Source organism: Volvox carteri (assembly GCF_000143455.1).
Source record: "Volvox carteri f. nagariensis unplaced genomic scaffold VOLCAscaffold_40, whole genome shotgun sequence".
Taxonomy (NCBI): Eukaryota; Viridiplantae; Chlorophyta; class Chlorophyceae; order Chlamydomonadales; family Volvocaceae; genus Volvox; species Volvox carteri.
This window is the reverse complement of record NW_003307583.1, coordinates 957,519-972,640: the sequence shown is the minus strand read 5'-3', so window position 1 is coordinate 972,640 and position 15,122 is coordinate 957,519. Positions and strand designations below refer to the sequence as shown.

Below are 15,122 nucleotides of genomic sequence, written 5' to 3'. Positions count from 1 at the left end.
CCGCTGCGGTTGCCGCCGCTGCCGCGCGCGTGCTGGCGGCGGCGTTCGCGGGCGCGGGGATGGCGTCCGCCGCCGCCGCCGCGATGTTGAGGGGGTCAGTGGGCGGCGGCGGCTGTCCAATCCACGCCACGGGCCGCAGGCCGCCATGCACCCGCCAGCCACTGCGGTCCTCCGTCACGGCGCCCCACTCCTCATCACCGTCCTCGTACGACATGAGCCACATGAGACGTGTACGAGTTGGATCGAAGCGTGTAATCGTCCCGCGGTACGTGCCGTCACGTCCCCAGGAAACCTGCGTGTCAGCGTCAGCATCGCAATCCATGGAGGCGGCGGCAGCGGCGGCGCCATCGGCAGCGTCGACGTCACCGACCGCATCACCAACGCCAGTTGACAGCGTCAGCGGCAGCAGTAAGTGCCGAGGCGGCGCAACGACACCAAGAAGAGGCAGGATCGCTACTAGTAACACTACACCGCCAGCAGAGTACAGCACCATAGCCAGCATAGCACAGCACCGCCAGCAGAGTACAGCACCACAGCCAGCATAGTACAGCACCATAGCCAGCATAGCACTGCACCGCCAAATGCTTCTGGAAGGAGATTAAGCATATGAAAGCACATGAAAGTGCAATATACACGCTCACTTCCCCCCCATCGCCCCGGTTCCCAACTTCCCTAGCCGACCGAAGTCTTTGAGAAGGGAAAAGCGACAAAATGAGAGAGAGAGCGCACCCCAGCCTAACATAAAAATCCACTGCCCACCGCAGAGCCAGAGTAACAATGCCGCAGAGCCGACCTCCGGTCATCAGTCTCACCAGTCCTTCAAGCCCGATGAAGGCCTCCCCTTCCGCAAGGGCCGCCGCGCTCAGCCGTACACGTCGGACCGGCTTGCCGTCCTCTCCCATCACCATCTCCCCCTCGCCCTCGCCGCCCTCATGCTCTCCTTCGGCCCAAAAGTCGTCAGACGGCAGCTCCAAGTCCTCGGACTTCAACTCCATACGCGGGAACTCAATGCCAATGTCCAGATCATTTGGATCGACGTCCTTGTAGATGTAGTCCTCGTCATCTGCCCAGAAACTAGGCGCGTCGAGGTCTGCGATGCTCGGCTTGGAGCCGCCAGCGCCGGCGCCAGCAGTGGCGTTGACGGCGGCGTCGCCGCCTCCGGGTTGGCCGCCGCCTGTGGCGGTGGCTTTCGCCACCGCATTCAGCGCGGCGGCCCCAGATCCAGCCTTGTCCTTCTCCTTGCGCCGTATGCGCAGGGCACCCGGCGTGATCGTCCTGCGCTTGTCAACGTCGTACCCGTCGTGATCGCTGCTGCTGCTGCTACCACCGCCGCCGCCGCCGCCGCCATCGGAGCTTTCGCCCGCGTCGCTCGCGCTGCCCTGCTCGGCTCTGCCGTTGCGGCTGCTGCCAAGCGCACCGTTGCCGCCGCCGCTTCCACTGCCGCCGTTACTGAGAGGATAGCTACCGCCGCCCCCGCTGGCGGCCCCCTCCGCGTTTGGCATGGAGCGCGCAAGGAGACCGGCTCGCAGCTCTCTGTCAGCTAACGCCATGCCTGCCGTGTGACGTCCCTCTGAAGTGAAAAGTCCATTGCCTGGCGCGACAGATTGACGCGCCCCGGTTACGTCCTCCTCCTCGTCCTCGTCGCCTTCGTCATCATCAGCATCTGGATCATGTTCCGACAGTTCCGGCTCCGAATCCAAATCCGGCTCCGAATCCAGATCCGGGAGGTCCAGATCGATGTCCAGCCCTTTCTTCTTGCCTTTTCCTTTTCCTTTGGCCTTGGCCGATGACCCAGCCTTGGGGGAAACGGTGGCGGCGCCGCCGCTGCCGCCCCCAGGCGGGGATGCCGTGTCACCGGAGCTGACCGCCGTCACGCCCGATAGCACTGCTGGCGGCGACACTGCCGCTTCCACCGTCGGGCTCGTTCCGTCGACGAGCATGGGCGATGCGGCCGCTTGGCGCTGCTGTGGAGTTGGCGCCGGTGATGGGCCGCCCGGGGATGCGGCGGCGGCAGCGCCCACGGCAGTGGCAGATCCGAAGGCCGCACCAGCACCGACGTCGTCACCGCCTGACAGCGGCATCGCACCGCCGTACTTCTCTTCGCCGCCGTCAAGAGACAGGAACTCATGCTGCCGCCGCCAGTGCCGCCGCGCGGCCGCAGCCGGCGTTTGCCCGCCTACCGCCGTCGCCGGCGGCAGCATGGCCGCAAGCTCAGCCGCCTCCGGTAGCGGTGTACGACACTCGCCATCGCCCAACGGACGGACGTCGGCCCCGCCGCTGCACGTAAGCAGAGCACTAGCGCCTGGTGCCCTTGAAGCCGCCGCGGTGTGCCTGATGCCGCCAGTTTGTCGGTCCGTACAAAGCATGACGGCGACCTTGGGTTCAATGCAAGAATGCACTCCTCCTCCACCTCCTCCTCCTCCACCTCCTCCTCTTTCACCAGCTCCACGTGCTAGCACCATCACGTCCTCCCGGTCCACATCCTTGGGTCGATTCGTCTCCATGATAGAGCGATTGTCGTCAGGGGGCCGTACAGCTCGCCCGGCAGCAGCAGGCAGCTGAAGCGACGCACCGACGGTGAAGGGAAAAGAGCTGGTGGGGTGTGGGGGGGGAGAGGTAGGGGGAAGGTCAGCGGAGGGATGATGAAGCCAAACGGTCATCACGCAAATCCACACAGGGCCATTTCGGCGAAGCAGCTGTGGTGGCGCTGGCGCAGTTGCCGTTGCCGCCGGAGGCGGCGGAAGTGCGCCATTGCCTTTCGCCCTCGCGCTCTCCAACACAACGAGCCAGCTCTCGACGTTTTCCCAGCCCAGCTTGGCAAGCAGGCTAAGGACAGCTCTATGCTTTCCCGCCGCGCACTCCATCACGACCTTGCCCTCCCACACACCATCCCCTCCACCACACCAGGATCTGCACCTGGCAATGGACGTCTCCCAACCGCCTACCACCACTCGGACGCCGAGAGGCTCCGGGCCGCCCTCGAAGAGCTGAAATCAGTTTTCAGGATCCTACCATTGAAAGCCCTACCTCCTGGTGGCTTCTGCTCCTGCTACTCCTGCTCCTGATTCCTGTAAGCTGTCCTCTTCTTGCCCTGCCTGCAGGCGATAGTCCAAGGCGCTGGTTCACTCACGAGAACAACCTTATCCTGCTTTTCGCGTGCCAAAAAGCCGGAATCTGCTTTGACGCGCCGATGGCGGAAGGAGGCCTCACCGGTCTGAACGAATGCGCCTTGCGCTTGCGCGCTCGCTCGTGTCCTTGTCCGCGTCCGTGTGCGTGTGTGCGCCTCACAGGAGCATTGGCTCGCGGGCCGTCGTTGTGCCGCGGCCAGCCGTCGTGGTTGGGAGCCGCGCGCACAGGTGCTCTTCAAACCCAAAGCCTGTGCATTTGCGCAACCGAGATTCGTGGGATAGGGGCTCAGAAAAAGACGCCAGAACTGTCCGAGAGCTTCAAACAGGTCGCGGCGTCCGTGACGGCTGAAAAGGGAATTTGGTTTGGGTTTTGGAGGGGGACGGGGAGGGGATCTAGGGAAAGCTGCAGCGGTTGAAAGAGGGAAGCACCCCGGGGCCTGCAAGCGCACGGCGTGGAGGTTGTGAAGCCGCATCACACCGCGCATACCCGCCTCAGGAGCAGGAGCTCCTAGTCAGCAGCCACGCCCGCTGCGAGGCGACTTGTTGCATTTGCGAGACGGGAAGGTTTTGAGATACTAGGACCAGGGTGACGGGTACCGGGACGCGCGAAGGTGAGCAGCGGAGTCGCCGAGAGGTCGGAGTTTTGGCACAAGTAGCCGTAATTCAGCAAAAGCTGGTTTCGCGCGCACAAAAAGCCCAGAAGACGGTTTCCAATACGAGACTACAAAATTTCGTGGTCAAGGCTGCGTTGATCTGTGCGGCTGCCGCTTGCCCCGCTCTGTACTGGGGGCTTTCCCGCACAGCGAACCGATATCTTGCAGGCGCGTTCCGGTCCACGCATGGGCCAGATACCGCAGCTTTGGGTCCTCAGGTTGTTACTGATGGCAACCCCTGCGCCCGCAGGGCCGCGGAGGGACGCGGGGGATGCCATACCTGTGAGCCCCGCTTCGGGGTCCAGCCGGTGGCGCCGCGATCGCCGAGCTCCACCGCGGGCGTGGCAGGCCCAGAAGTATGTACCACTTTTTATGTTGCTAAAAGGCAGAGAGTCTGGTGCGGGAGAGGAACAGAGTTAGCCGGCCCGAATGGCGCTGCTGTTCTCACCCCCGGTTGTGAAACTAGAACCTAAACAAGGGGCAGAACTTTGAAGAGTAATATAAAAATAGACAACCCGTATTTCTGCGCGACTGGACTTGAAAATGGCACATCACTGCGGCGAGGGCGGGTTGGGGGCGGGATGGGGTTTGGGGCGACCGGGGGGCTTATCCTCAGAGCTAAGCTGGACGTAAACATTGCACATAAAGAAACAATCGTATTTACTCCGATACGTGGAAGAGCAACTGTTGCTCCAGTTATGCCGACGTAGACTTGCTGCATAAGACGCCACCGATGAAGGAGCGTAACTGTCGCCGGGGCCTCGTTATTGTAATCTCCTCTCAGACTTGCTCAGGTGTCTCTAGTTATGCTTTTTGTGGTTGAGCAACGGTCAGCACGCAACCCCCCACGCTCATCCTAACTTTATGGCTGCCTGCTCCGAACTATCTCAGTGCTTCTGACATGGCTTCTTGGAAAATACCAATTTCCTGGCAACTTGGTGCGTGTCTTTGGAGATTGGGCTCCGTTTGGTGTGATTTTCCAGGCTACATGGCCAGGTGGTGCTGTTGCTGATGCAACGCATGGCGGACCGTTATAGTACAGGACTCTGGGGATGCTCACTGGAGTTCGCTTTAGATTGACGCGTGGACCAGCCCGTTGTTCAGTTTTCCAACTTGGACAGCGACGGACTTGCTGCGGGCTGTTCACGAAACAGCTTCGATGTGGGATTCAGAGGGCAGGGACGCACCGAAAGGCTGCAGCGGCGCCTTGCCCACACAGCTCACTTCTTTTCATACCTCGCATGAGAGATCAGCAGGAAAAGCTTGTGCGTTTGGAAACGTGTTGTTGATGTCGAATCAGATATGGTCCTCATTAATTGGACTTGAGCTTGGAACCTCTGATATAACGGACGTGTATCCGGAGTCGGGTTGCCATGCTCGGAAACGCAACGCGGCAGCAGCTGCCGTTAAGGCTTCCACGTATGGAACATACTCCTGGAAGCGGTTTACCAGGACAGCTTACTCGCCATGCTGGACCTACGCACGTAGCCAAGCCCTAGACGTACCGCCCCGGCTCCCCCGGGGTTCGTGCAGCTCACACCACCTCCCGAAACACTTTGTTGGCGGCAGAATACAATGTGCTGCGTATGTCGTCATGGAAGAAACCAGTTAGCGAAGCAGCGTGCCGTGGAGGAATCTGAGTCTTTCTACACGAATGATCACGGCACATCTACTGTGCAAGGCCAGATGAGTTGGCTCACTCACCATGCCAGGGACCTATCCATTTAACCACGAAGCTTGAATAAGACATGGAAACGAGTACTTGCAGGCCAGCCCAGCCCAGTCCCCCGGCTGCATCACAAACATGCATGTACACGCGTAAACGTGTGCTAACCGGCCCAATATGCTCTGGAGAACCCACTTCCGGCTATTGAAATGTGGAGCCCGAAGCGAGTAGCAGCTGAATTAGTTATTGGCCAATGTGGATCTGGAAAGCTTGGCAGGGTTTTACAACATTACTGTTAGCTGGGTTCGGTGAAGTCGCAAGCGCTGATTGCTGGCATCCTAACCTGTGCTGACACGTTACCCTTTTGGGCCACTATACACCAAGCCCCTGCAAAACCTTAAGCCTGGTGCTCAATGGTAACATCTGTCCCTCATCCCATACATGGATAATATCCGGTGGTGACCGGTTTCCAAACAGTGCCCCCTTACTCCTCCATTAACGATCTGATATCGGTGGAGATACCGAGTACGACTATGCAAGATGCAATCCATGATACCTGGCCGCCTGTTGCGGTCTGGCATCAACAGAACCCATTATCCCGCGTGTTGCTGCAAAATGTGGGTGCAACAGCCCGTTATAGTGATTGGCGTTGTGGCAGGTGGCGGCCACTGGCGGTACGGCCGTGTCCAGCACCTGTAGGTCAGAGTCCAGCACGATTAGTTAAACATAGCAGCGTCCCACGCACAGATCAGCACCCTGACGCCAAATGGTCTGAACTGCATTAATTGGCCGCCGTGAAACACCGGATCAAGCAATAAAATTATGCAGCACGGTGCAGTCAGGCAGCCTACAATACGTATCAGTGACGACCAGTGTATCTCCTGCAACATTTATCCTGTCTGGCACTGATGATTAGCCGGGAGGACGGCGGGAATGGCGCCACGGCCGTACACAGCGTTGCCGCCGACTTCCGGCTCGTCATGCATGGCGTCTAACTGCATGTGCAGCACCGAAGTACTTAAGGAGCCTTATCCCACATTATCACTTTAATTTGTTACCAGCTTAAAAACAAGGAACGAAACGTAATTATGGCTTCCCAAGCTAGGTAACTGGGAAAGTTATCATGGCTTATCGAGGTAGGCTCACCGGAATGCAGGTCAACCGTCGCGATAACGGATCTAGTTGTTTGCATGCCGAATTCTTTCGACAGCTGAATTAATGTCCTTAATTAGCCATACTTGTCTGTGGCAGCTTGACCTTATCTTTAGCCGTTCGCAGGTTAGAAGTGTCAATACGACGTACGGATTGCCAAGAAGTGTGACAAATCACCCATATTCGCTTGGTATGCTCAACAGGGTGACGTCCATTTTTGCCGTTACGGCCGTTACGGCCATGGCTCAACTTGCGCGTGAAGTTGTGCTCGGCCAGACAAGCTCATGCACAGACCCCAAAGGGTTCACACGTATAACCTCAGCGCGCAGCCTAAGCAGAGCTAGTCGTCTTAGCTTATCTGCCGATTTGCATGATATCGAATCAGCCGGGCCGCTCCTCACGGCCTCGCCAACAGATGCCGTTGTCCCTTCGCAGCAATTGCGGCCCAACAAGGAAGCCGATGCATTCTCGAGGCGTGTGCGCCTTGGAATCAACGCGAGCTGGCTAATAAACGTGTTGCTGCTTGTCTCCAAGGCAGTTGTGTTCGGACTGTCCGGCTCCTACGCCGTCCTTGCGAGTGCGGTCGACAGCCTTGTTGATATACTCAGCCAAGCGGTGCTTGCGGTAGCTGAGTACCAGGCGGCCAGGTATTCATGTAGGATTTGGCTTATAACGGTTGGTTGTGTAAAGTTGTCGTGCTAATTGAGACAATCCCCTCGATTGACTCCCTGAGGCATCCCCCCCTCCATCAATGGGAACTTCATACCGCATGGCCATCAGTGCCAATTCAGCAAGAAACCCTCCATTAACGCATGCGGTGCTCAATCTTGCATTTGCTTTGCGTCGTACTTTGTCCTCTGCCGCCGTACAGGAAGAAGCCCGCTCTTAGCCCTTGTCGCTGTTGACTAGGTCAATCCCCCGGATCTCCCGGTCCTCTCCAACGACTCCGCAGGTTTGACCAGCGCTTTCCCATCGGCCGAACGCGCATGGCGGAGCTATCTGTGTTAGCATGCGCCGGTATCATGTTCGTCTCTACGGCGCTGGTCATTCGCGAGTCTGCCGGCAGCATCTGGGAAGGGCTACACGGTGTGTTTGCGGCGGCCTCTGCCCGCACCAACATGGAAACGTGCTTCTCCCGCGGCCTCTCTTAGGGCGTGCCACAGCTCCTCCCTTCCTCCCCCCTTTCTTTCCTCCAACCATGCCCGAAGAACCTCTTTGAAAACCCCTCCCCTTGAAGTTCTATATTACACACACCAACGCCGCAATCATCAAATCATCTTTGTGCCAAACCCTCTTCATCACCCATCACCCTCCTAATCAGCATCCACTTGAAGAATTCCAGCTATGTCTGCAGTTTTTTCATTCTAATTCATTCAGAGATTTCTAACACGTCGCTGGCGGCGACCGAGCTCGCTTCAGTGAAAGTACCCATGTATCGCCATAATCGGCATTTCCCTCATCGCGGCGGCTCAAAAATAAGTCAATAAAATGCACATCTGGTGCACTTACAGACGTTATATGTACCGCAACCGCAGGTCACGTGTTCCCCCTTAATGTCGATGCCGTACTGATTGGGACGCTGTCCGCTGCCACGGCCCTGAAGCTGGGGTTGTACATTTACTGCCAGGCGCTACGGAAGAATCCCATCATGGCAAGTACGGCAAGTACGGCAGTACTGACGCCGTAGTCCTTTTTCCTTTTACGACGATGCCATCCTGTCATCCCATGATGGACAGCCGCCATGTTTCACATCAAATCCCACTCCCTCCCTTGTTTCGGTGTATTCAGCTGTGAGCACGCATAGCTGTCGGCATGCATGTGACTCCAATGCTCTCACAGCTATGCGACCACGCGACACCAACAAGCGCTCTGTAGGGACGCGCCCGTTACCGCGTGCCGCCGATCGTAACACCTTCAGGGCAGAAACCCTGGGATATGCGCTGCTCTGCCCTGCTGTGTCCCGTGCAGAATGGCAACCCCCCACGCGGCGGCACCGTGCCGCTGCAGATGCTGATGCTGCTGCTGCCCCCACTAGTTATATTTCGAGCAGTGAGGAAAAACGGCGTCAACCAGCTCGTGTATCCAATCAATTACACACAGCTACGTTTGTAGCGCGTCTATATGTATGTATGTATGCGCGTACTTGCCGATAGAACGCGCCGGAATTGCGGATCACCGTTACCTCCTAAAACATCGTTACTTCCTAAAACATCGTTACCTTCTAAAACCAACCTTGAAACCGCTAAAACCCTTACAAACCGCGTGCAACTCCCTGCAGGTGGCGCTTTCCGAGGACCACCTAAACGACGTGATGTCCAACGTAGCCGCCATTGCTGGGGCTGCAGTCGCCGGCAACCTGCCGCGCTTCTGGTTCGTGGACCCGGCTGTGGCGGTGCTGTTCTCTCTGCTCATCATTCGGAACTGGCTAGCCATCTGCTGGGAGCAGGTCAGGAGAAATCCTGCCGCCGCTTCCCCCCTGCGTCCACCGCCACCGCCGCCGCTTCCTCCGCGACCGCAGCCAGCTCCGTTACGTACACGCTGGCTGCGCTACAACCCACACCATTTCACAACGCAAGCAACCTTTTAGGAGCAACCCGTGGGTCACTGTGGTCATCCCCTGCTGTTGCTGCTACTGCTGTTGCTGCTACTGCTGCTGCTGCTACTGCTGCTATTGATACTGCTACTCACACCACTACGGACATTACTACCTCTACTGCTACTGCCGGTGACACGGCCACTGCAACTCTTGCACTGCTACTGCCACCGTTATTCAGGGTCAGAAGATGATCGGGTTGGAGGCCCCCGAGGAGCTCACCGAGGAGGTGACGCACGTGACTCAGAACCATTGTACGGAGCTGCAGGTGGGTGGGGATCAGCCGGTGGATATGTTGAGAGCACGTTAGGGACGTACATACATACATACATACATACATACATACATACATACATACATACATACATACATACATACATACATACATACATACATACATACATACATACATACATACAGACGGATGTAAGGAGAAAAAGGCAAAGAATAGGAATTGGCATTTGGCGGGCAGACATAAGTGGAGTTTATGCTTAACGCACTTGCCGTGTGGTGGCCTCGTGTCGCTGGCCCCAGTTGGATCGTGTGACTGCCTACCACCACGGTAGCCACATGGTGGTGGAGGTGGAGGTGCTGCTGCCCGCGGACATGACGGTGCGGGAGTCACATGATATCGCACTGGCGCTACAACACAAGGTGCGGAGTAAGAGCTGTGTGTGGGGGGGTTGGGGTGGGATGGGGGGGATGGGGGGTGGGGGGGAAAGACACCGGGGCGGGGGCTGAGGTAGGATTGGTGTGTTGGACGCGTGGGGAGATGGCGACACAGGCGTGTGTGTCTGTGCGCCTGTGTGTATTGGGGGGAGAGAGAGGGGGGAGAGAGGGGGTCGCGAAGGGGATGAGAGGAAGCCCGGGGCCGGGGTTTGTGGTTTGCGTCTACCTACCGCCTCTACCGTCTGTATGTATGTCGCCATCGTGGTCGTCAACACAGACAGTTTCACCCAACCTTCCCGCAACCCTGGTTTAACACATTCAGATCGAGGCTATCGACAATGTGGAGCGAGCGTTCGTACACGTGGATTACGAGAGGCGCAGTTTGGAGGAACACAAGGTGCGGATGGCTCTCGTGATGATGATGGCCCTCCCTCCCTCCCAACCTCTCTCTCTGTGTACGGCTCTCTGACTCTGACGCGTCTCCTTAGGAGCTTGCCGCCTCTACGGCTGCTGAAGATCGTTCCTCCCTCGCACTTCCGGCACGAGGCAGCATAACGGTTTTGAACCCCCCCAAAACATTATCCCGCAATTGCACACGGAACTCTTCCCGCCACGCAACCCACGCATCTCCGTTATCTCTGTATGGTTGCGTTTTCCCAGGTGGAACGAAATCTCAAGCTGGGGGTGAAGGACGTCATGAAGCCGCTGGCGGGGCTGGACGCCGCCAGCGGACCCTCCTCACCGGGCGGCCCCCCCGCGGGCAGCGCTCTTCCGACAGCGGCGCTCTTACCCCGGGCGTCCTGCGGCGTCGGGAACAACACCGCCGCTGCGGCCAATGCTGCCGCCGCCGCCGCTGCCGGCCCCGCTGGCGCGGCGGCGGCGGCAGCGGCATCAGCGCCGGTACGGACTGGTCCTGAGTGCTGCAGCTGCAGGTCCCGTGCCAGTGACGGTGGCGGCGGGTGCGGCAGCAGCAGCAATGGCGCCGGTGGTCAACATGCAGCAGAGGCGGCGGTGGCAGCGGCGGCGGCGGCGGCGATGGCGGCAGCGCAACCCCTGGAAGGGGCCCGGCTACCGCCGCGGCGGCGGCAAGACCCCCACCTGGGGACCATCACCACCACCGCTGACATCTCCCCCGCGGAGGACGCGGCCGGGGACCTGGGTGTATTGCTCCAGGGGGGACAGGAGAAGGTCCCCTCGCGGGATAGTGACTGAGGCTGGCTGAGCCCGCTGCGGTGGCTAGGTTGCGTCTGTGGTGCGGGCTTTCTAGATCTGCGGGCCGCAGTAGCTGTAGCAGTAGCAGCAGCAGGACGTGGATAGGTGCGGAGAATGCTCGGGGGGCCGGGAGAAGCTCGGAGTAGGCGAAAGGTGCTCACTACTTGCTGCCTGCTTTGCTGTTTGTGTGTCCTGTCCGGTCGCGTTCGGAAAGCGCACACGTGCGACTGTATATATGTCCCCTGACACAGCCAACGAACCAAACAAAAGCCTCCAAGAAAGAAAGGTTTGCAGGGAGCTAGAAACCACAAGAAGATGCATATATGTATGTATGCATGTATGTATCCATCTATGTATTTATCTATATCTTGCAGGTGGAGGTGATTCTAGTATGCATCCCGTGTTGCGCAGTGCGGCGAGCTGGGCGATGATGAACGACAGCGTCGTCGAATCTTCCGCTGCGACTGTCCGCTGTAGCTGGGTCCTCGCTAACCCTACCCGAACGGTGATCAGCAAATAAGAGTCCTTATAATGCTCAGCTGGCTAAAGCTATATGCCGCTTTACGATGGATGGCTTTGGATGCATTTTTTCCTTCTTTTTCCTTCCAAGGACTGTTGTACACTTAGTTGCAAGAGGTACGGTAATCAGTTCCACAGAAGCGCGCCGGGGGGGGGGAGAGGTGGCCGTCCGTAAAGCCCGGGTGCCACGGAGGGCTCATCACCGCAGCTGAGGCTCCGAGTGGGCACTTCACGTGCGGGAATGGTACGGTTAGTTAAAGCAGGAAGCGCACTTGGGTTTTGCCGGAGGGGGGATCTTTAGCCGCGCCTGTCCGGGTGTTCTGTGGCTCCTCTGCTGAGCTGCTTCCTTTCATTTGCGCCGGGGTCGGTGCGTGTGTGAGGGGGGTGGAGGGGTGTAATGGAGGTGGGGATGGGTGGTGGTGGCGGCAAGAGGGATCTAGAACTGTAGTAGGGTAGGGCCAAAGCGGCGATGATCGGCTGTATGGAGGCTTTTATTTGCCAGCACCAGGAGGTGGCACACAGGCAATGCCGTGCCGATGCCGCGCAATAAAAATGGCGTTGAATAATGATTGGGATTTCCTGCGGGATCTGGCATCTGATGTGTCACGTAGCTTACATCCCCCCCAATGGCCCCGTGTGTGTTGGAGGCACAGCTGGAAACATCCGCGCTGGTTTATACGAGACACGTACACCAGGGGCTGAGAAGAAAGAGGAGAAGAATTAGCTCTAGTTGCCTTAATCGTTATCGCCAACAGCTAGCTATGTGTACGGATTTAGCCGTGCACGTGTGTGTCTGAGCTGCGGGCAGGAACTGACAACAATGGCGCCCGATTAACTTTATTATTATTGAAGCACGAATGGTAGGGAAGCCAAGTGTTTGTATGTATGTAAGTATGGTTGTGCAGCTACGTGTGTGTTTGCGGGTGACTTTGAATGCAGCGACATTCCTTGTCCTGTACTGCCGCGCCTTTGCAGCGCTCTGTGACTCCGCTCCACCTCGGTGAGCGGGACCCTCTGGTAGCAAGGGAAGCTGCCTCCGCTTCGTACTCAATGACATTTTGCCGCGAACATGAACGCTACGATTTCAGCGGTGCAAGCCGTTATTGTTAGCAAACGCATTGTTTGTGCCAAATGCAGCAAATACACACTCTCGCGTGGCTTGGGTTAGCGCACGCCGTGTAAAGTTGTAACGGCACGTACCCTCACATTTTAATAAGTGAATGCCCAACCGCACGGACTATCGGAGGGATGCAGAAGGTGCACGGTACGGCAGGGGCTCGTAGATGGTAACAAATTCGCCTGAAGATGACTGTGCTTTGCCTTTGCCTCGGGGCCACCTGTGTCTCCCCGGGGGACCTAACCGAACCAGCACTTGGTAACGAAGGAACCTGTCGGGGGAAGCTGTAGCCACCTGTCGAGTGATGACGATGGACATGGTTTTGGGGCCCGCCGCCGTATTGTACTGTACTGCAGCTGCCCTTTTTACGGCACCGAAGCCTTACCCGCCATGCTGCGATGCCTGGGCGGGTGTCAAATAGTTTCTTGCTGGTTCCGGAGCCAAAGATCCCGAAGAGCCGGCGGCAGAGATGATCCAGAGAACCCTCCGGATCCTCTTCACGCCGAAGACGCATCCACGCAGGCGCTCTTTGCATTACGCGGCCGCAACCAACAACCTGGCTTCTGTAGAGCTGCTGCTGCTGCATTTGTATTGACCCAAAAAAATACCGCAGCATCGACATGCCGATGGGCGGCGCATATGCCGTCATATTTTCTAAGATGAAACTCCAGACGCCAATACGACCTCGCTTGATGCTTACCTTACTTCGTAGTGCGAATGCCTGGCTGACAACTATGAAGCTGACCGCCAACAAGGCCTGATGATGACAAAGCGCGGTGTAACACACATGAAGCTTTCAGATGGCAGGTAACCACACTTTTGGAACGGAACCGTCTCGGCGACTCGTGTTGCCCATTGGCTTAATGACGGCGACAGGAGCTGTGGGTATTACTTCCCCATAGTGTCCCAAGTTGCGTGCATTCGGACATGTCGTACGCGCGTTTCACGTATCAACGTCCCCCCCTTTAATGCACATCTAAACATTCCTGCAGAGGTAAGATTCGATTTCTCTCCGATCCCCTAACGGAACCATGGTTCAGTCTGGCGTCGATGACGAGGGCAAGGTGCTGGGAATATTGTGCAGAATAGTTATGCAAAGGAACCCTGCCCCGGAGCTTCGGGACACATGACGTGTTACTCGCTTGGCCTGGCACTGCGGCAAATCAAGTCTGAAGTTTTAGAGAAATAGAAAGAGGTAGTGATGATTAAACCAACCAGGTAGTGAAATCTTAAATTAAAAAGTTAATCGGCCAGGACACTGGAAGTCAGGGAGTTGGGACGAATGTACGGCGGATGAGATGCAATATGTGGGATAAAGGAGATGGCGTTTTCGCTGATGAGAGGCTGTTCAGTGATACCTGTAACGGTTGAGGCCGGCTATACCTGCACAGCTCCACTTCCCTGCTTATCCATAGGTTATGAGCCCCGTTATCAACAGCCTCCATCGGACGGAGCACTTCCGGACGAATTTAACTCAACGAACCCCCAATCCGGCTCGGAATCTTCGCTGCACGAACTTTCCCTCCGGTAGCGGCTTCGTGAGGGTGTCCGTCACCTACTACCTGTAAGGCTGTACTGAAACTTTACCTGCCTCATCAACATCTGTTCACAAAGTGGTGAGTCTACAAAGTGGTGAATCTCAACTACATAACTCACGCGCCCCGAAAGAATTGGGTTCTTAATTAGGCTCAATCCACCTTGGTTGTCCCCCCAGGAACGCATCGCATCAACTTTACATTCAAACTCAGGCAGCAACCTCTGCAGCAGGGTTGCAGAGCGGTGAGGATGCGGGGGAGGGTCAGGCGCAGGATACGGAAAGGAAAGAGTAGTATAGAAATGTGGACAACCCCAGAGTAAGGATGGCAGAAAAGTGACCTACACATGTACCAGAAAATGGTGAATATAATAGGACACGAGAGAGCTTCGGTGTATATTTCGCAGGATGAAGGATCAGGAAAACATGTCAGGACGAAGAATTACGAAAACGTTAACCTACATGGCCCCTATCGGGATCGAACCGATGACCTTGGCGTGCCTAGATATATTAGCACCACGCTCTAACCAGCTGAGCTAAGGGGCCACGAAATTTGCTTTGCGATGTCAAAGCCGGAAAAGGCACTAAACAACGACGGTTTATCGCCCGAGAGATAGGAAAGGCCCTGTGAGTCCAACTTCAAACCGAAAACATAACACATAGCAACAATAAAACATCGTAATGCAATACCCACAATATCAAATCCACGCACACTCGAAGTGCACATCCAACGGAACACCTTGCCCGTCCAACATCAAGGAGTTTCCCCAAACCAGGATGGGGTAACACCATGCTCCTGGGGCTAAATGTTGCGGATCCAAAGGACAGGTTCAATGGTGTTACGATTCTCGGTAATCTCTGGGTAATCTCCTGATACTG

At 57.0% G+C, this 15,122-nt stretch overlaps 2 protein-coding genes across 2 annotated transcripts in view; one reads left to right on the top strand and one right to left on the bottom strand.

The window, feature by feature from the left end:
- The window catches only part of VOLCADRAFT_94932 (uncharacterized protein), a gene marked incomplete at both ends in the record, with an annotated part of 10,926 nt that extends 5,395 nt beyond the window's left edge, over positions 1-5,531 (bottom strand). Inside the window, 8 exons of the mRNA XM_002954032.1 lie at positions 152-292; positions 813-1,275; positions 1,546-2,592; positions 3,028-3,095; positions 3,131-3,376; positions 3,937-4,019; positions 4,062-4,175; positions 5,486-5,531. Coding sequence (XP_002954078.1) covers positions 152-292; positions 813-1,275; positions 1,546-2,592; positions 3,028-3,095; positions 3,131-3,376; positions 3,937-4,019; positions 4,062-4,175; positions 5,486-5,531 — 2,208 coding nt within the window. The remainder of the gene's footprint in view (positions 1-151; positions 293-812; positions 1,276-1,545; positions 2,593-3,027; positions 3,096-3,130; positions 3,377-3,936; positions 4,020-4,061; positions 4,176-5,485) is intronic.
- A 1,039-nt stretch (positions 5,532-6,570) lies between these two features.
- MTP2 (uncharacterized protein) lies at positions 6,571-11,073 on the top strand (the record flags this gene model as incomplete). Its single annotated transcript, XM_002954120.1, has 11 exons — positions 6,571-6,583; positions 7,015-7,246; positions 7,552-7,685; positions 8,135-8,254; positions 8,518-8,648; positions 8,878-9,045; positions 9,374-9,460; positions 9,727-9,846; positions 10,184-10,258; positions 10,522-10,761; positions 11,002-11,073. 11 exons carry the CDS (start codon positions 6,571-6,573, stop codon positions 11,071-11,073), a joined length of 1,392 nt encoding a protein of 463 aa, XP_002954166.1.
- Between the last annotated feature and the right edge of the window lie 4,049 nt (positions 11,074-15,122).